Source organism: Dipodomys merriami, unplaced genomic scaffold, assembly GCF_024711535.1.
Source record: "Dipodomys merriami isolate MVZ:Mamm:240054 unplaced genomic scaffold, mDipMer1.0.p SCAF_121, whole genome shotgun sequence".
Lineage (NCBI taxonomy): Eukaryota > Metazoa > Chordata > Mammalia > Rodentia > Heteromyidae > Dipodomys > Dipodomys merriami.
Genome location: NW_027202505.1, coordinates 2708672 through 2728500, shown reverse-complemented (window position 1 = coordinate 2728500; position 19829 = coordinate 2708672). Strand labels below are relative to the sequence as shown.

The 19829-nt window shown below is 43.7% G+C and overlaps 1 protein-coding gene across 2 annotated transcripts; it reads left to right on the top strand.

Moving 5' to 3' along the window:
- The first annotated feature begins 12 nt into the window (after positions 1–12).
- On the top strand, positions 13–19377 carry LOC138823664 (transmembrane protein 269-like). Of its 2 annotated transcripts, none has more exons than XM_070017147.1 (8): positions 13–704; positions 2963–3070; positions 6672–6810; positions 11436–11533; positions 12173–12316; positions 12933–13136; positions 16372–17013; positions 19339–19377. In XM_070017147.1, exons 2-7 carry the CDS (start codon positions 2968–2970, stop codon positions 16491–16493), a joined length of 810 nt encoding a protein of 269 aa, XP_069873248.1. In that variant the 5' UTR covers positions 13–704; positions 2963–2967; the 3' UTR covers positions 16494–17013; positions 19339–19377. The 2 variants fall into 2 exon arrangements, with proteins under 2 accessions (XP_069873248.1, XP_069873247.1); XM_070017146.1 differs by lacking the exons at positions 13–704; positions 19339–19377 and adding exons at positions 1572–1779; positions 17558–17635 and having other exon boundaries at positions 16372–16613.
- The last annotated feature ends 452 nt before the right edge of the window (positions 19378–19829 follow it).

Here is a 19829-nt window from a genome sequence, read left to right as displayed (position 1 = left end):
GCCTGAGGGAAGAGATGTGAATGGCACAGCAGTTGATTCTGACTGTAGAAAGTCCCCCAGGTCTTTACAATGTTCTGATTTGTATATAATGACACATTTTAAGCAGATGTTTTATTTAAAAAAACACCAACAAAAAAACAACAAATGACCACAGATTCAGTGGTTTAAAACAACAAACGTGTATTAGATCATAGTTTATAGGCCACATGTTCAGCATAATTTTCCTGGGTCTTCTGCTTCAGAATTTCTCCCTGGAAAACCCTGTAAAGGCTGCTATCAAGTAAGCTCAGGCTGGGCTCTGAAAGCCTTACCATCTGCTTCTGAGCTTACTTGTGTTGTTGGCAGAATTTCAGTTCTTCACTAGTTCATGGTGGTTGCCCTCACTTTCTTATCACATGAACTTCTACAGCATGGCATCTTTCTTCATCCAGTTGGAAAGAGTCTGCTAGCAGGATGGAGGTTGCAAGCTTAGGTATGAATCTTTACATAAGCCCACACTCTAGGGAAGAAATTACACAGGACACCAGTATGAGGAGGCAGGGGTCATTGCATCGTTTAACACCTTTTTCTGTCTGCTGCAGTGCTCAGTTAAGAGAGAAATAGAGAACTTATTTGTGCATAAAAGAGGCAGCATTATGAAATGGCTAAGTGTGATGATGTTGAAGGAACGTCAAGGATCTAGACTTGACTCTCACTCTGACAAGGTAAAGTCCCAGCTAGCATTCCTGCTTTTTCCTCAGGTCAGCTTCTCCAATTCATTGGGCTTACCTTGATCTTTTGAAAATGTAAATCATCCATACTTTTTTTTTTCCCCAGTCATGAGGCTTGAACACAAGGCTGGGGCTATCCTGAGCTCTTTCACTCAAGGCTAACAATCTCTACTTCCAGTTTTCTGTGGTTAATTGGAGATAAGAGTTTCACAGATTTTCCTGCCTGGGCTGGCTTTGAACTGCGGACCTCAGATCTCAGTCTCCTGAGTAGCTAGGATTACAGGTGTGAGCCTCCAGTGCCTGGTCACCCTCACTTCTGACATTTCCAAACACTGCCCGAGAATGATTCAAAAGAAAACGTCTGCTCAATAAGATGTATTCCCTGCACTGACCACTAGGTAGTGCCATTTCGCTTTCCTGGTTAAGGCAATTACCAGGTTTAGCAAAGACTACTGGTAACTAGGTTCCAAAGGGTACTACTGGTCGCTCATGTAATCTAGCTACTCAGGAGGCTGAGATCTGAGGATTGCGGTTTGAAGCCAGCCCAGGCAAATCCCCTAGACTTTGCAGTCAACCAGTAAAAAGTCGGAAGTGGAGGTGTGGCTCATGAGGTGGAGGCCAGCTATGGAAAAAAAAAAAAGTCCCTGATTTCAAGCCCCAGCACTGGCAGCAACAACAAAAAAGATTATTGTATGCCTAAGCAGGAGAACCACCATGGAGCTGGTTTTTGAGGACCCCATCATCCCTTATATAGGTTTGTCCTCTCCGAATCACTCTCCCCGACCCTCGACCTTCGCCAGGCATTCTGCATCTGCGAATTTGCACCAAGAGCCGCTCAGACTCGTCAAGATGGAGAGATCCCGCTGTTCTCCCCTATCCCAAGACCCCTTCCTGCACCCAACCCACCACCTTATCTTTGTGTAAATGTCCTCAGCCCCTCCCCTGTCCTCGGGATTGTGAGCTAAGAGGCAGGGGTAAGAGGCTGGTCTCAGGGAGCGCCTCCACCTGGGCTGGCCCTCCTCCACCGCACAGGCAGCCCCACCCCCACCTAGGAATGTCTGGTCCCCAGGTAAGCATCCACTGAGGCCAACGTTCCAAGAAGGGGAAGCCCAGCCAGCCCACATATCTCCCTCCATCTCCTGGATGGTCCCAAGGGCAAGCTGGACCCTGGGCAGACCTCCAGATAGCTGGAGGTGGGGGCTGGGGGTCTGACCTCTGGCCCCCAGGGAAGGGATAGGGATGGTCGCGGAAGGAGTTGAAGGGGAAGTGAACTTGGTGAGAGCGTGGAAAGCCCACCACGCCCTCATTTTAGCACCCTTGCTTCTTTTTCCTGGAAACCCCAGTCATGCTCAACTCACCTGCCTTCACGGTGCCCCGCCACTTCCTCTCACCCTCACCACACGTTTCTTTTCATCCTCTATTCTCTGCCCTATCTGACTCCCATCCCAAAGGTTTCACCGTCTGCCCTGCCCATGGGCCGTAGCTGTAGTTTCCAGTCCCCTAGGCACCAGCCCCAGCGGTTCACTCCCTGTCAGCTTCACTTGCAGTCAGAAAGCCGGTGGGACTGGGGCCCATTCTCCTCACTGTGTTTTCCCCGCTGAAGTTCCCTGGGTGCAGCCAGGGCGCTGGTTCATGCCCTTGCCCAACATAGCCTGAAGGGCTGAAGACTCCAGACTCTAGCTTTTTTGTGGGGGGATGTAGGGCGGGGTGGAAGGGGGATGTTTTTTAGAGAGACAGGATTTCACTATGTAACTTAGGCTGGTCTTGACTTTACAATCCTCCTGCCTCAGCCTCCGGAGTGCTAGAATTGCAACTGTGCCCCATAATGCTTGGCTGGACTAGCGTCTTAAGGGTGCCTCATGGGTCTTCCCTCCGCCCCGCCCCCCTGAAAAACACAAGGCCTGGCCTGTGCCAGGTATTGGAAAAAAACAAAAGAAGAAAAGAAAGGGAATTTTTTTTGGCAGTACCGGGTTTTGAACTCAGAACCTCATATTTGAAAGACAGGCAGCCTACCACTTAAGCCATGCTCCTAGTCCGAGGAAAGAGATTAAATAAATAAATAAAAGATCCTAATGATTGAACAGCTGCTGGCTGTATGGAAGGGAATGGCTGACAGTTCATCTGAGAAGGCTTCGAAAAGCACAATGAACAGGGTTAAGAGTCCCAGATTCTTAGATTATAATGCAGTAAGAGGATATGGGGAGACTAGAGAGGCATATTATATGAATCATGTCAAATTCTTTTATTGTCAGGCCTCATGCTGGACCCAGAAGACTACTGTCTGCACTCATGTTGCACTTCCAAAATCAGAGAAGGAAAACATGGTAGTCAATGCCAATCCAAAGTGCAAAGGGTCTCAGGTGAGCATAAGAATATGACCTCACAGAGGAGGGGCACCTACAGGCCCCATAGGGTGTCAGGGTTCCCAAAGAGGACCACTGCCCAGCCCAAGAGCCTAGGGAGGTTCCCAGAAAAAGTAAAGGAGGATTCTATCCTGTGGTCAAAAAGCTAGAGTGTGACATCTACCTTCTGAAGGCCAGGCTGTGTAGGCTTCTCTGCTCCCTGAGTGGCCTAGTTCTAGCTTTTCTCGTGTGTGTGTGTGTGTGTGTGTGTGTGTGTGTGTGTACATGTATGCAGGAGCACATGCTGGTCCTGGGGCTTGAACGCAGGGCCTGTGTACTATTCCTTAGCTTTTCACTCAAGGCTGGCAATCTTCCACTTGAACAACAGCTCTGTTTCCAGTGGTTAATTGGAGATAAGAGTCTCATGGAGTTTCCTACCCTTGGTGTCTCTGAACTCTGAACTGTGATACTCAAATCTCAGCCCCTGAGTGGCTAGGATTACAGATATGAGCCATTGGTGCCCGGCACTCATGTCCTCTCTTCTGTGTGGGGTTGAATCCTCATGTCTGATTGAGAGATAAGACGAGAGTCAAATCATTTATCTCAAGCAACCATGCACCAAATCTTGAACAAATATTCACTGTCTAAACAGATTATTCCTTATTTTTGTAGATATGTATGACTTTTATTCTCAATCCCACATCCTTTCACTTCTGGGACCCATGCATTATGCTGAAATAGCATTTAATTCAGAAAGAGGAGATCTAGTTCCAGTGCTGGCCCCACCATATACTGGGATAACTGAATTAGCCATCCTGAAACCTCATTTTTCCATTTTTCCTATCTGTAAGATGGGACACCACTGTGAGTAGTGTCTGTATATAAGTCTCATTTCTCTGGATAACCTCTTAAGTTCTTTTTTTTTTTTTCAGTTATGAGGCTTGAACTCTAGGCCTGGGCGTTGTCCCTGAGCTCTTCAGCTCAAGGCAAGTGCTCTACTACTTGAGCCACAACACCACTTCCAGTTTTCTGGTGGTTAATTGGAGATAAGAGTCTCACAGACTTTCCTTGCCTGGGCTGGCTTTGAACCACGATCCTCAGATCTCAACCTCGGAGTAGCTAGGATTACAGGCAAGAGCTACTGGTGCCTCTTAGAGTTGTTGAAGGCAGAGACCCCAGGGTGTTCTATTCTGTAGCTCAGGCCATTGCAATGTTCAGTAGTGTTGTTCAGGAGATGATAGAGCACTGAGGAAAGAAAACTTAAGGCATTAACTTTTGAGTCTTATCCTGCCACTTCCAGGTTGACTTTGAGCTAGGTCATCTCCTCTGGGTCTTCTTTGCCTTACCTGGAAAGTGGAGATAACCTTTTGCCTGACAGAGCAATGGCATCCTAATCATCCTAAGATGATTAATCTACTTAATCATTAATTAATTAAAAATAAACAGCTGGGGTCAGGTGGGGTGGCCCAGGCTTGTAATCCCAGCAGTTTGGAAGATGAAATAAGAAGGGTTGTGGTCTGGAGCCAGATCTGGGCAAAAGTGTGATACCTATCTAAAAAATAAACTAAAGCAAGAATAGCTATGGTGTGGCTTACATGGTAGAACCATTGCCTAGCAAGCATGAGGCCCTGGGTTCAAAACCTAGTGTCACTAAAAATGAAATAAAATAAAACAGCTGTGATATAGTACAGATGAGGTTAGTCTTGAAAACCAGGGGAAATGGTTGTAGTATGGTCATAGAGATGCCCTAGAGGGGCATCTATTCCTTTTCTCCCACCCCTCACAGCTTTCTCCAGGTATAGTTTCCTGAATTAGCATTTGGAGGGCCCTGGCATAAGAAGGTCTTAATTCTTTTTTCTTTCTTCTTTCTTTCTTTCTTTCTTTCTTTCTTTCTTTCTTTCTTTCTTTCTTTCTTTCTTTCTTCCTTCCTTCCTTCCTTCCTTCCTTCCTTCTTTCTTTTCTTTTCTTTCCTTTCCTTTTCTTTTCTTTTTCTGGACTTGAACTCAGGGCCTAAGCTTCTTTTGCTCAAGGCTAACACTCTACCACTTGAGCCACAGTGTTATTTCCAGCTTTTTCTGGCTAGTTTGAACCATGACCCTCAGATCTCAGCCTCTTGAGTAGCTAGAATTACAGGCATGAGCCACCAGCACTGGCAGAAGTTCTTAATTCTGATGGCTCTGGCCACACAGCTCTTGATTCCTTTGGTGAATAAGGCTGCCTGTGAGACTTGTGAACCCTGAAGTACTGCCTAGAGGAACTTCAATTGCAAACCTGTGTGGTCTCTCCCTGCTTCTGACATTTTGGTGGTAAAGTTTATGGAAAAGAATGTGAGTCGGGCACTGATGGGTCACGCCTGTAATCCTAGATAGTCAGGAGGCTGAGATCTGAGGATCACAGTCAGCCCAGGCAGAAAAGTCTGTGAGATTCTTATCTCCAATAAACCATCAGAAAACCAGAAGTGGCACTGTGGCTCAAGTGGTAGAGTGCTAGCCATGAGCTGAATTGCTGAGGGACAGCGCCCAGGCCCAGAGTTCAAGCCCCACGACTGACCAAAATAAAAGAATGTGATTTGTCTCAGTTCTTGCTCAGATCAGAGGGTCTGAGCCAGTCCAGAGGGACTGGCTGGAGACAGAGCCTCAGACTCCAATCAGGTGAGGATTAAACGAGTGAGCACACATAAGAACACTTCGGTACTTCAGTACTTCACTGAAACCCAGGTTGGTGTTTTTACCCTAACCAGTGGGGCTTATCTGTGTCAGAGAAGTCTAGGTCTCTGTTTTACAAACAGTTTATGTGTAAGGAGTACATATGTTTGGTCTTAGAGCAAAAACAGAGCCAAGATATGAACAGATGGGCAGGGTGGGCTGCTTCCCACCAGGAGCCAGTGACCTGGAAAACATCTACTCCTACACAGGGAGGCTGGTGCCACACTGTCCTGGCCCCCATACATCCTCCCACCATAATCTCTGCCCCCAGCAGAAGCAGCACCAAACTTAGCATTAAGCAAGTATGATTTGGTTCTACTTACTCAATGTGTGACTTTGGGAAAATATCTCCATTTCTCTGTACCAGCTTCTGAAGTGGCCTGGACCAGAAGTGAGAGTATAGTGGGAGGTGTAGGGTGAACTATGAAGTGCTGTGCATGTTCTTTACATATCTTCCCTTTCTTTTCTTGCTGGAGGTGGGCCTGCTATTCTGAGGCCCTCCGCACTAGGCTGCTGAGGGAGTAAAGCTAACCTACAGCACAAAGGGCCTCTTGACTCCACTTCTTCAGACTAGTCCTTAGTTTTTGACAAGGACCACCTCTCAGCTGGAAGCGTTGGGGTTACCTGGAGGGTCACTCAGTGGATGAGAGGAATGTTGATATGCCACGAGACAGGAGTGAACCAGAGGGAGCGAAAAAATATGATGTGTGAGTTCACCCATTCTAAGACTAAATCTTCATTCACTACCTTTGTCTTCGCTTCCTGTGTTTCCTCCTTATACTGTCAGTGAAAAGAGTATGGGGGAGGATACTGTTTTGGGACAAGGTCTGAAGGCACAGGAACCATTACAGCTCTGGGAGCCTCTCTGTATTCTTTGACTTGGGAACCCATTGATTGTCTTTCCTGGACCCCAGGAAAACGCACCAGTTTCTCCTCGAGCCATGAACAGAGCCAGTTCCGGATGTCTGATTTGTCCTGGAAGGATTTTACCAATGCCTTATCCTTGGCCAACATGGTCCTGGGGATCTTCTCTATCTTCTGTAGCTTCAGCAGGTAGGTCTGGGGCCTAGCATGCTCTTAGTCAAAAGCTAGAACTTAATGGCAAGAGGCAAGGGACAGGGGAAATCTAGAGAGCTATACACCATGCCTGTCACAAAAGTCAACTGGAAGAGAGGCAGGGGAAAGTGAAGTGATTTGCAAGTTAGGGGTCAACATCCTGGTTTCAATTGTGACACCAGCCTGATATGTGACATCTGTAAAATGAGGAGTTTGCATTATGATCTGTATAGTTCCTTCAGCAATGGCAGCCTAGAATGGTTTTTATGAGAAGAGTCACAAGGGTCTACCTACTGTTGTTATTTTCATTCTGAAATTAGAACACTGGCCTGGTAGAATATTTAAAATTAGCTCTGTTCTGGAAAGTTTGAAACTATAAGCAGTTGTATTTCTATAGATTAATCATATTTTAATGCCTTTGAAGATAAATTCTTCAGAATTCAGATAACATCTGCTTACTGTACTTGATTCTCTACCTCTATCAGCAAATGATTTCTTTATGGTTTGCTCTTCATTTACAATGAAAGGATCTTGATAATAGCTTAGTTCCTTTTTAGCTTGAAATTTGCACGATTCTCTAAGTTTGGATTTTTGGAATCTTAGTGGAGTAGAAGGGGAACATATCTGCAGCAGCAAAATCTCTGTTTTCTGAGTTCAACCAGATCTTTTGGGAGTGTCATTGTTATTCCACAATGGTAGGCTTAATATTTTATCCAACCTCCATCCCTTTAATACTTAGGTGTGGGACTAAACAAGTGCAAGGCTGAGTCAAGCACGCTGCTTCTGTTGCCCCTGAATTGAATTGATATTTAGAGTGACAACTTTGGCGTGGCTTCCAAGAGAAGGTTTACCTGGGACTGTGGTGACTGCTTTTAGAGAGACATGTGCTGGAAAAAGGAAAGAATCCCAAGAATGTGGGGTCTGACCGTATCCAAAACTTGGAGAACTACAAGGAAAAATAGATGAGTCTGCTATCATAGTTGGAGATTTTATCCTACAGGCAGAAAATCAGCAAGCAAGAACATCAAATTCTGCAGTCCCTTCAATCTGCTAGATATAGTTGACATCTATAGATGAACTCATCTAATAGTAGCAGATTATTTATTTTTTCAAGTTCTCTTGGGACACTCAATAAGAACAAGCCACATTCTAGGCTATAAAACACACATATTAACAATTTTTTTTTCTAATTCTGTAAAAAACTGAAATATTCATTTATTATATTTAAATAGTTCTGTAAACAAAGTAAGCCAAAAATCCTAAAAACTTTAGTATATATTTTTAAACATCAAAAGCCAATAAATGTAGAAGTTGAAGGGGAAGAGAAAAATGTTGATAGCAAAGTATCTGAACTTTCCTTTTCCCAAATATTTAACATTTCACATATACCACTGTTTTCAGTGTAACAAATTTAAAAGAATAAAAATCATAACAAAGTATAACCTCAAATCACATGGAATTAAACTAGGAATCAATAACAGAAAAATAATTGCTAAATAATCTTGAAATATTTGGAGGTTTTACAACATACTTCTAAATGGTATGTAGATAAAAAACTTAAGTTCAATTTAAAATATTTTGAACAAAAATAATGTAAAATTACTAATATTTGTGAAGTGAGGGGAAAGCCACGCTTGTAAGAAATGGAGAACATTGAGCTAAGAATGTGGCTTAGTGGTCGAATTCTTGCTGTTATAGCATGCATAAAGCCCTGGGTTCAATTTTTCAGTACCATAAACAAAAAAAGCAAGCTCTGAGCCGGGCGCTGGTGGCTCACGCCTGTAATCCTAGCTACTCAGGAGGCTGAGATCTGAGGATCGTGGTTCAAAGCCAGCCCGGGCAGGAGAGACCGTGAGACTCCTATCTCCAATAAACCACCAGAAAACCGGAAGTGGCGCTGTAGCTCAAGTGGTAGAGTGCTCACCTTGAGCTGAAGAGCTGAGGGACAGCGCTCAGGCCCAGAGTTCAAGCCCCACGACCGACAAAAAAAAAAAAAAAAAAAAAAAAAGCAAGCTCTGTGGCTCAAGTAGTAGAGCTCTAGCCTTGAGCAAAGGAAGCTCAGGGACAGTGTCCAGGCCTTAAGTTCAAGCCTCAGGACTGGCAAAAAAAGAAAAAAAGAAGAAATGGAGAACATTGAATATATATATCATCACACATGGCTGAAAAATGCAGTTATTTTATCATAGTGGGACCATAGAATGTACTCAATCAAACCAAGAAGCCATGAACATAACCTGATGATATAATCTTATATATCTTATTTGTAGTTTACACTGAAACATGATTATGTGGCAGGACTGTATTAAAAGAGAAGGAATGTATTTTAAATCAGTGATCTAAGCTTCTACCTCAAGAAACTAGAAAGATAAAGCAAATTAAATTCAAAATAAGCAAGAGCAAATAAAAATTAGATTAGAGCATCAATTTGAAAAGTCAAAACTCAGGATATTAATTAAGAAAAATCAGTGAAATAAAAACCTGATTCTTTGAAATGGTTAGTAAGATTGATACACCTCTGGCTAGGCTAAGAAAGAAAAGAAGACACTAAATACTAATATAGGAAATGAGGACAAGCCAGGCACCGGTGGCTCATGCCTGTAATCTTATCTACTCAGGAGGCTGAAATCTGAGGATCACGGTTAAAAGCCAGCCTGGGCAGGAAAGTCCGTGAAACTCTTATCTCTAATAAACCACCAGAAAATTAGAAGTGGTGCTGTGGCTCAAGTGGTAGAACACTAGCCTCGAGCTAAAGAGCTGAGGGACAGTGCCCAGGCCTAGAGTTCAAGGAAGGAAAGAAGGAAGGAAGAAAAAAAGAAAAGAAAGAAAAAGAAAGAAGAAGAAACGAGGGCCAGGCACTCCACAGGCTCATGCTTGTAATTCTAGCTATTCAGGAGGCTGAGATCTGGGCAGAAAAGCCTGTGACTCTTATCTCTAGTTAACCAGCTAAAAGCTGAAAGTGGAGGTAAGGCTCAAGTGATAGTGTACCAACCTTGAGTTAAGAAGCCAAGTGAGAGTGGTAAGCCCTGATTTCAAACTGCAGTACTGTCACACACATGCACACATAAAATTGCAAAAATTAATAAGCTACCATAACTCACAGAGAGAGAGACATTATCTGAACAGGGTCTTATCTATCTAGGAAATAATTTAGGCATTATTCATAAATTGCCATATTTAAACTCTTTTGTACAACTTCTTAAAGATGTAGCTCAGTGGTGAAGTGCTTGCCTAGCAAGTTCAATCCCCAGTACCCCCCCAAAAAAATTTAAAAAATAATTTAGGAGAAGTGGCTCAAGTAGTAGAATGCTAGCCTTGAGTATGAAGAGGCTCAGGGATAGTGCCCAGCGCTGAGTTCAAGCCCCATGATTGACAAAAAACAAAATTTAGAGTTCATTATGTTAAACCAGATTCATGGGGCTGGGAAAGTGGCTCAGTGGTAGAGCGTTTGTCTTGCATGCATGAGGCCCTGGCTTCCATTCCTCAGCACCACATAAGCAAAAAGAAAAAAAGCCGGAAGTGGCGCTGTGGTTCAAGTGGTAGAGCGCTAGCCTTGAGCTGAAGAGCTGAGGGACAGTACCCAGGCCCAGAGATCAGGCCCACGACCAGACCCCCCCCCCAAAAAAAAACAGATTCAGAAATATAAATATGTTGTTTCCTCTCATATGTAAAAATTAGATGTAAAAATTAAGACATGAAAGCAGAAGGGAAGCTATTTGGGAAGAAGAGGGACCCTCTGGAAGGGGAAGGGAGATAATAGAAGGTAAAGGAGATATATATGGTCAAATTATATGATATGCATGCATGAAGCCATGGAACTACTATTTGGTACAATTAACAAATGCTAATTAAAAGAAGGAAAGGAAAGAAGAAATTATTATTATTATTATTATTATTGCCAGTTGTGGGGCCTGTATTCTGGGCCTGGGTGCTGTCCCTCAGCTCTTCAGCTCAAGGCTAGTGCTCTACCACTTGAGCCACAGCGCCACTTGCGGCTTTTTCTGCATATGTGGTGCTGAGGAATCGAACCCAGAGCCTCATGCGTGCAAGGCAAGCACTCTATCACTGAGCCACCTTCCCAGCCCAGGAAAGAAGAAATTATTTAGCCAACATGTTTGTAATCCCAACACTGGAGAGGTTGAGACAAGATGTTTATGAGATCAAGGCCAACCTGGTCTACATAGTGCGATCTTGTCTCAAAACAAGAAAAGAAAAAAAAAATCATTGACATAATCCCGTCATTTTACAAATGGAAGAATAGAGACCCAAAGAAGTAGTTAGTGATTCACCTGAGAATTCACAGTGAAGATGTAATAGACAGACTAGGACCTAGGAAGGGTCCCTGAGCCATCAAATATGTCTAGAATTTGGAGTTGAAAGAGGCCATAGTGATCACCCATGAGGATCCAGGGGTTGAGAGTTTGGCAAAGATGGAGGCATGCGTGAGGGTGGGAGGGATGAGTAGAGAAGTATATATCAGAAAGGATGTGGGCGTATGTAATGACCTTGGGTGTGCCTATGTTGGTAGGTGTGGGAAGTGTTGCATAAGAGTATACCTTGTGGAGTGGCTGTCCAGTGGGGACTATGAAGAACTACCCCATTCTGACCTGCTGGCCTCACTTTAGGAAATACCACTGTGCTTCCTGGATGCTTCTGATCAGCTTCCTGTTGGATATGGCGATAGGGACGATGGCCAGACAACTCAGCATCTCCTGCAGGTTGGGTGAGTTCAGTCCTGAGGACCCGAGTTCCTGTCCCCAGGAGTGCCTATCCCTGGTCAACACCTATTCTCTAAAGTCCAGCAGGCTTCCATCTGTCACTCCCTCCCATTCCTGTAAGAATAGCAAGAATAGTCCTGGAGGAGGAGCTAGGGAGCCCCCCAGATTAGCTTCAGCCCCTCTGCTGGCTCAAACTTACCCATTCTTGGCCAGTCCTGTCATGGTGCTCCATGTCCTTATCTGCTCTGCTTCCCTATTCTGTGATGAGTGAGGTATTGGAAAGGTGAGGGAGAAGAGAGAAGACAAAGGGTCAATGAGGAAAGGGAAAACTACCTCTTGCTAAGCAAGTGGTTTAAAATCTTCCCTGTCAGGTCTTGTTTGAAAGAAAAAAAAATTCTGGTGTGCATCAGATTGTAGCACAATCCTTGCATAGTAAGTGACAACAACCCAATTACCTGGAGAGGGAAAGACTTGCCAGGCTACTGGGGTTCAGAAGGAGATCTGGGAGGACATCTCAGATTTTGAGCTACAGACCACCTTGGGGGAACAGCTGTTATGCTTCAAAACCTCAAGACCCTACTGTCACAGCTTCAGAGGGAAGCTAAGATCTGAGTGTGAATTTTGACACTGGGTCTCTGGAACAGGAGCGGAACTGAATGACTTTGCTGTCTTCACCTCTTTTGGTTTGGCCTCAGCTCTGCTCCTTGGCGTGGAGGGGCCTCTCAATGGGTTCCTGGCTATCATCTATGTGTTAACCACTTCTTTCCGCCTGTGTTTTTATTCATCTGGTAAGTGGAACCCTGGTTGCCTTAGGACTTCAAGTAGGGGACCATAGAGAGGGAAGAGCTGCTGGAAAGTGGGAGGAAATCCTTCCCTCTTCCTTCCCTCTTGCAAGCCCCATGGCCACTGTAGTTATGGGCTGTGTTGACAGAGCCCTAGTCTGGGAGGTAGGAGTCCTCATTTCTTAGAGTGGCTGCACTTTGTTCTCTGTATGATCCTTGGGTGGAGCATATGGCTTCATGTATTCTACAAATGGAGGTTGCTCTCCAGTTCCTCAAATAGGAGAAACTGTGTCATGGGGAGGGCAGTGGTCTTCGTAAGGTCACAAAGTAAGGAAATACAGATAGACACTGCACTGAACTTAGACTAGACTTCAAAGACCCTTTCAGCAAAGACTGGGCTGGGACATATCTCTGTCTACACTGCTGCCTACTTTCCCTTGGAAGTCCAACATAAAACCCACATGTTTGTGAATAGCTAAATGATTTACGGTCTGGTACTGCCCCTGGGCTAAGGAAACTTGATAGGCCAGGTAGGAGAAGACTTAAGGTGGGAATGGGCTGGTGTTGTTTATGTGCCAGTGAGCAGGGAACCAGCAGATCCCCATGGTTCTTTCCCCTGCAGGAGGAAGTCCCTTCTCATACAGGGGCCTACCGTGCCCCTATGCTTCCTGTGTTTTGGCTTCCACCTCCCTTCTGACCAAAGGCAACACATTTATTCTATGCTGCATGGCCTCACTCATGATTCTGTTCATGATTGACCAGAGCTACTATCCACGTGATGAAATCTTGGAATCTGAGAACTGGAAAAAAATGGTTTATATTGGAGGTAAGTGAAAATACCACTCTCTAATGTCACCGATGGCCAATTGATTATCAGTGCTATTCATAGTCATCCTATACCTGGCCCCAGCATCCCCTTATCCACTTTACCTTGGGCTTTATTTTTTAACCACAGTATTTATCATCACCTGACATAGAATATGTTTACTAGTTTGGTTTGTTGTCTATAAATACTAAACTTTATCCTCATTCGAGGACTTTCCTTAGAGGACTCTCTGAATAATGCATGTTACATAGTAGATACTCCGAACATGTTTGTTGAATGCTAATGAGTTCAATGGATATTTATGGAGCCCATGCCTAAGTGCTGGAAGCAACTTGATAAACCAGACATGATTCCAGCTCAGAATCTATAGTCAAACAGGGAGAAAGTCACCAAACAAATAATGGCAGAATTAACTGGGAATATGTTTTTGATGTGCTGGATTAGTGCAGGATGTTCTGAGAGGTATTCAAGGATGACCTAATTTATTCTAGGGTGGCCTGAAAGAAGGGAAAAGGATTCTTAAGAAAGTGATTCTTAAGTGAGACCCACAAGATGAATGACTAGATAAGTAGAGTGGACAGTTCAAGCAGAGGACACAATATTTTGTGACAGTTGGGAAGCTGGAAGGTGCTGGAAGCATTAGTGGAACAGTGTGGCTGGAGCTTGCTGAGAGAGCCAGTGATAAAAACTGAGACCAATGAAGTAGGCAGACTGGGTGGGACCTAAGCAGGAAGTGACACAATCAGAGTGACAAGTTTCCAGGATTACTTTGATTATAACATTGAGTGGTAGAATACCAAGATTGGAAGTTCAAAATAGAAGTGGTAGTGTGATGGAGATAAAGAGAAACAATTAAAGGGTTTGAAATATACTTGCTTTTGTGGAAGGAAAGTTCAAGTTCAAGTAACAGAGTGCTGGTTCATGCCCCAAGATTCCTTCACATTGGGGGCCTGACAGATGTCTCCCTAGAGTTCACCCAATTTGTGTTTCAAGATATATGATTGTTTTTTTTACTTTTAAATGTGCTCAGTGAAATAAGACAAACATTTATTGGTATATTAAGTTCTTCCATTATTCTCTTGTGAGCTCAGTCTAGTATATAGGATCCATGGTTCTTGTTTACAGTCATACCTTGTGATAGCATCACCAACATTGCTACCTGAGTTCTGGGTGCTGGGTTCTCCTATGTCCTTGATGGCAAAGGCAATTGGTGCTAAGAAGAATCTGGGACTAAGCAGATTTGAGTTCCTGTTCTAACTTCAGCATGGACTAGTTGTATATAATTAGGCTATTACCATTTTATCTTTAAAAAATGAAGCCAAAAATCCCTACCTTGCAGATTACTGGAATTAAGAAAAATAATGTTCTGGTCACTTATTGAATACATGGTGGTTCTCCCCATGAAGTACCTCTGGCACATATGTATACTAAATGGTAATTCCTAGCTCCCAATTGTCTTCCACCTCACCTTTTCCCATCTCATATGTGACAGGATTCCCCACAGTGTTCTCTATTGATCTCCACTTCTCAAAATAACACATACAATTGGTCTTAACCTCACAGATTTTGACACAGTTAATATCAGAGGCCTACTTGGACAATTTCAAAATAGCTGTTGTTGATAGTCCCTCAGCCTACAGCACAGCCCCATTGTCCTTTTTTCTTCTTTTTTGGTTGTGGGGCTTGATTTCTGAGCCTGGGTGCTGTCCCTCAGCTCTTTAGCTCAAGGTACACGCTCTGCCACTTGACCACAGTGCCACTTCCAGTTTTCTGGTGGTTTATTAGAGATAAGAGTCTCACGGACTTTCCTGCCTTGGCTGGCTTTGAACCACAATCCTCAGATCTCAGCTTCCTGAGTAGCTCGGATTACAGGTGTGAGCCACCAGCACCCATCTCCCATTGTCCTTTTAGATGAGGTCCTTCCTGTCTCAAAGAGTTCCTGAGAGTCTGGTTTCATATAGCATCATCCCCTCCTGATTTTGCTTTTTGTGTCCTTTTGCTCTAATAGTAGGACAACATACTGAGTCCTGGGTTCTCCTGGCAAGGCACACACCCTGGGGACAGTCTTGGGGACTACCAATACAATTCCAATCTCAGATTCATCAACAAAAAGGTCTCTATATTAGTGTCCTGTCTACTTCACACTAGATATTCTGTTAGGTATTATATGTATGTAAAGTATTTCACTTATACTTCACAATCTGAGTTAGATTAAAACCATATTTCCCAAATGATGAAACAGAGGGGAAATAGCTGTCATAAATTTCTAATCCAAAGCCATATCTGCCTGATTTTGAAAACTAAACACACTGTCTCAGATCTCAAAAAGAATTAGAAGAGTGTCAGCAATGGCACTTCCATGGAAAGAACTACCATATGTTCAGTAAGAGATCGAAACATGATCTGACAAAAGACCACTGGGTGAGGAGCAGCAAAAGAAGAATATTGGAATTTTGGAATAATGCATGTGCAGAATAGCCATTGATCTGTTAAGGCAGAGACAGTATTTTAAACCAGAATTTTCTTAGAAACCAGGACAGTTTCCAGGTGCCATTTTTTAGTAGTTCTCTCCCAGCTGGAATCAACAGTTGTACTCTCGTCTTCCAGCACTGAATTGTGATAATTCATGTAGGGTGTTATCTGCCAAGAAAGTTCATCAGAAACTCAGTGCTGGAGCCTTTAATTAGTAGCCAGTTATGTAGACTTCCACTGTACCCAAACTTCGGATGCCCAGAAGTAAAGCAGGTGTTCTGCATAAGCCACATATTTGCATAGTGTGAACACAGTGAGCCACACTGATCAGTTAGAGAAAGCTTTCTAGTGGTATGGGAACTATTAGCCAAGAGCCAGCTATAAGCAAGCCTTTGTAAGGACAGCAGTCTCAGGATCCTGTGTTAATTCTTTCTGTATGCATATAATATTGTATTGGCCCTTATCCCATATTCAACTCAGAAAAAAGTTTTTTCTTTCCCTAACAAAGGATCTGAGCAACTCAGCTGTATTCTTGGCCAGGGATTGCTTCTGATCTGGAATTCTAATCAGAATGGAACCTGAGATTGCATTACTTGTGTATTTCCCAGTTAAACTGAACTTGAAGATAGGCTCCTATCTCTTTTTTTCTTGCTATGTCTTAGGTACTGTGGGTACCACGTGAAGGATGAGAGGGTGGGCTGGGATGCATATAATGCAGCTTTATAACATAAGAACTGAGTGCCTGTGTTTTTGCTTCTTCTAGGTATCATCATGCTGTTTTTCTTCCCATTCTCTCTCACTGCTTTTTACTGCCTGGTGTGGTCGCTCTCCTACATCTTCTTCCCTGATTCCCTGTGGGGAAAGGCAACCTGTTCTGGGCTCTAGCAGCGAAGAAGCCCCAGCTCCAACTCCTGCTGGCCTCTGTGGGGACTGTACCAGCATGTTGGGCCAAGCCTTGCCTGTCCTCACTAAAACTTTCCGTGTGCCTTTGTGGTCATATTCTAGGTACATGCTATCTCTGTTGTTTTGACCCACTGCTACTCACATAGGCACTGCAGATTGTATTACTGCTGCTATTGCCTCTTCCTTCTTCCTTCCTCCTCTATCTACTACCTCCTCCTCTTCCTTCTTCACTTCTCCTCCTCTTTCTCCTCCTCCTCCTCCTTTTACCAGGGGTTGAAATCAAGACCTTTCACTCTCACTACTACTTGATCCATGTCCCAGTCCAATAATTTAGTGGTTAATTGGACATGGAATCATACAAGCTTTTCTGCCTGGAGTGGCTTTGAACCATGATCCTCCAGATCTCAGCCTCCTGAGTAACTAAAGATTATAGATGTGAACCACCAATGCCTGACTATCTTTATCCAGAATTCCAACTTCTTTTCGGGCAATATACTATATGGTATGTAGAACATATTGATTTTTTCGAAGCTAAGTTTGGGCTGGGATTAAAATCTAACTCTGTCACTAGCTGGGTGACCTTGTACACTAAGGTTCCTCCCTTGTAAAGGAGAGGAATCTTCCCAAATTGGTGTAGCCTCTGCCTCAGCCTTGCCAGGTTGGAATTAACTCTGTTTGCTCTGTGTGTGTGTGTGTGTGTGTGTGTGTGTGTGTGTGTGTGTGTGTGTGTGTGTGTGTGTGTGTGTGTGTGTGTGTGTGTGTGTGTGTGTGTGTGTGTGTGTGTGTGTGTGTGTGTGTGTGTGTGTATGTGTGTAGGGTGGGGGCTCATTTTTTTTGTAGTCATTTGAAGTCAGGACCTTGCACTTGTTTGCTAGTCAGATTACTTAGTACATGTATGTGCTTGTGTGCACGGCTGCACACGCACACACGCACGCACACACACACACACAAGCCCTTTTGGATTTAATTATTTTTCAGATAGTCTCATGCTTTCTGTCCAGAGTCTGCCTCTGATTGCAATCCTCCTACTTTTGTCTCTCACATAGCTGTTTCCTGGGCTGGCCATGAATCACCATCCTCCTATCTCTACCTCCCCAGTAGCTGAAGTTGCAGGGGTGAGCCCCACACCTGGCCCCTCACTAGCAGTTACTATAGCTGCAGATTCTGGCTATGAGAGCAGAGCCTGCCCATTTGGAATGCTTGTAGAACGTTAAAATGTTTGTATTTTAATGGTGCAAAGCCTTTTGCTTCATTTAGCAATGAGATATTGACAGCAGGAAGGTATTACTTGCTTTTGGGGGAGCATGGTCTCATGACCTGTTTCTTTTCTAAGCTTTCAAATACTAAACTCTAGCTACTGAAATACCACTTCATTTCTTCAAATTCAAATCAGATGGGAATATAGTACTGTCTGCTAGAGTTGTGCCTCACATAGAATTTTGATCTCTAGAAGCAATGGTCCTGCACCTTCATATGGGAAAGGCTCACTGGCTAATTCTGCTTCTTCCCAGAGGTGTCACCAGAGCTCCTTTGACAAATCTGATTTTCCTTAAGTTCTTTTTTTTTGGGGGGGGTGTCCAGTTGTGGGGCCTGAACTCTGGGCCTGGGCGCTGTCCCTCAGCTCTTCAGCTCAAGGCTAGCACTCTACCACTTGAGCCACAGTGCCACTTCTGGCTTTTTTCTTTTTGCTTATGTGGTGCTGAGGAATCGAACCCAGGGCCTCAGGCATGCAAGGCAAGCGCTCTACCACTGAGCCACCTTCCCAGCCCTCCTTAAGTTCTTAGAACAATGTATGTGACAAATATGCATCAAATCTAAAATTAGATTAATTTAAAAATATTTGGTGCTGGTACTGGGAGTTGAACTCAGGGCTCATATCTCTCATTTGGCTCAAGGTTGGCACTTTAACTCTTGAGCTACAACTCCACTTTTGGCTTTTAGTGATTAAACAGAGATAAGAATGTCATGTATTTTTCTGTCCCTGCTAGCTTCAAACTGCAGTCCTCAAATCTGTGTAGCTAGGATTACAGGGATGAGGCACCAGTGCCTGACTTAAAACTAGTTTTCTTTTCAAAGTACCAATCTAAAGAAAGCCACATCATTGTGATATGGCTCTAAAGGTGCAGACAGCATCCTTTTCCAGGGTTCTGTACTTACGTCCCTGTTACAACTTTCATGTTATCATATTTGACAAATATATCTGTGTCCTGTGAGATTTTCATCTCCTTCTGTTTACTGTTAGGTATTTCTGCTACCTGCTGCAGTTCCTAAAACTCAAAATCTTTTCTTTGCAGATGACTCATGGCTTCCAGTAAAGAATTCTATAATATACAAGGTTGCTATAATAATAACATACAAGGGGCCGGGAAGGTGGCTCAGTGGTAGAGCGCTTGCCTTGCATGCTTGAGGCCCTGGGTTCGATTCCTGAGCACCACATAAGCAAAAAGAAAAAAGCCGGAAGTGGCGCTGTGGCTCAAGTGGTAGAGCGCTAGCCTTGAGCTGAAGAGCTGAGGGACAGCGCCCAGGCCCAGAGTTCAGGCCCATGACTGGACCCAAAAAAAAAAAATAACATACAAGGTTATTATATGGTAGTATTGTAGCTTACACATATTTATGGCACCATGTTCCTTGGTGCTATATTAAGAACTCCAACCTAAGAACTGTGTTCACGTAAAGCCTTAGGGCCAGAAGTTAGCCCCATACTTGGGTACAAGAGAAGCTAGAGGGGAAAATCTGTTACTCTCAACCAATCTAATTTAGCTCAAAAGCCTAATGCTTGGGATTAGACAATAATGTCCTATTCTTTTTCTTTTCTTTTTTTTGTCAGTTGCAGGGCCTGAGCGCTGTCCCTGAGCTCTTCAGCTCAAGGTGAGTTCCCTACCTCTTGAACCACAGTGCCACTTCTGGTTTTCTGGTAATTGGAGATAAGAGTCTTATAGACTTTCCTACCCGGGCTGGCTTTGAACCGTGATCCTCAGATTTCAGCCTCCTGAGTAGCTAGGGGTGAGCCACCAGTGCCTGACTGATGTCCTATTCTTGAATTATCAGGTTTGGCCCCAAATAATGTTTAGATTTTTCTATGTTCAAAAGTAAAAGATGTAGTTCCTGAAAGAATTTCTATGAGCAGAATCAAAATCAATATATAGGCCCTTATAAGGACTGCTTTGAAAGTAAATTGTGGAGTTTTGTAATGTTACATGTCAACATTCAGAAGACCTACATAATTCAGTGATCCAATATTTTCTAAATGGACAATGCCTGGTATCTCCAAATGATACATGAGTGGAAGAGCCGTTCATATGGCAAGACTCAAAACAA

Bases quoted from the DNA above. Each gene is read 5' to 3' on its own strand.
- LOC138823664 (XM_070017147.1), top strand. From the start codon at position 2,968: ATGCTGGACCCAGAAGACTACTGTCTGCACTCATGTTGCACTTCCAAA. The intron at 3,071-6,671 runs GTGAGCATAAGA...CCTGGACCCCAG, and splicing joins CAAAGTGCAAAGGGTCTCAG to GAAAACGCACCAGTTTCTCC. The intron at 6,811-11,435 runs GTAGGTCTGGGG...GCCTCACTTTAG, and splicing joins ATCTTCTGTAGCTTCAGCAG to GAAATACCACTGTGCTTCCT.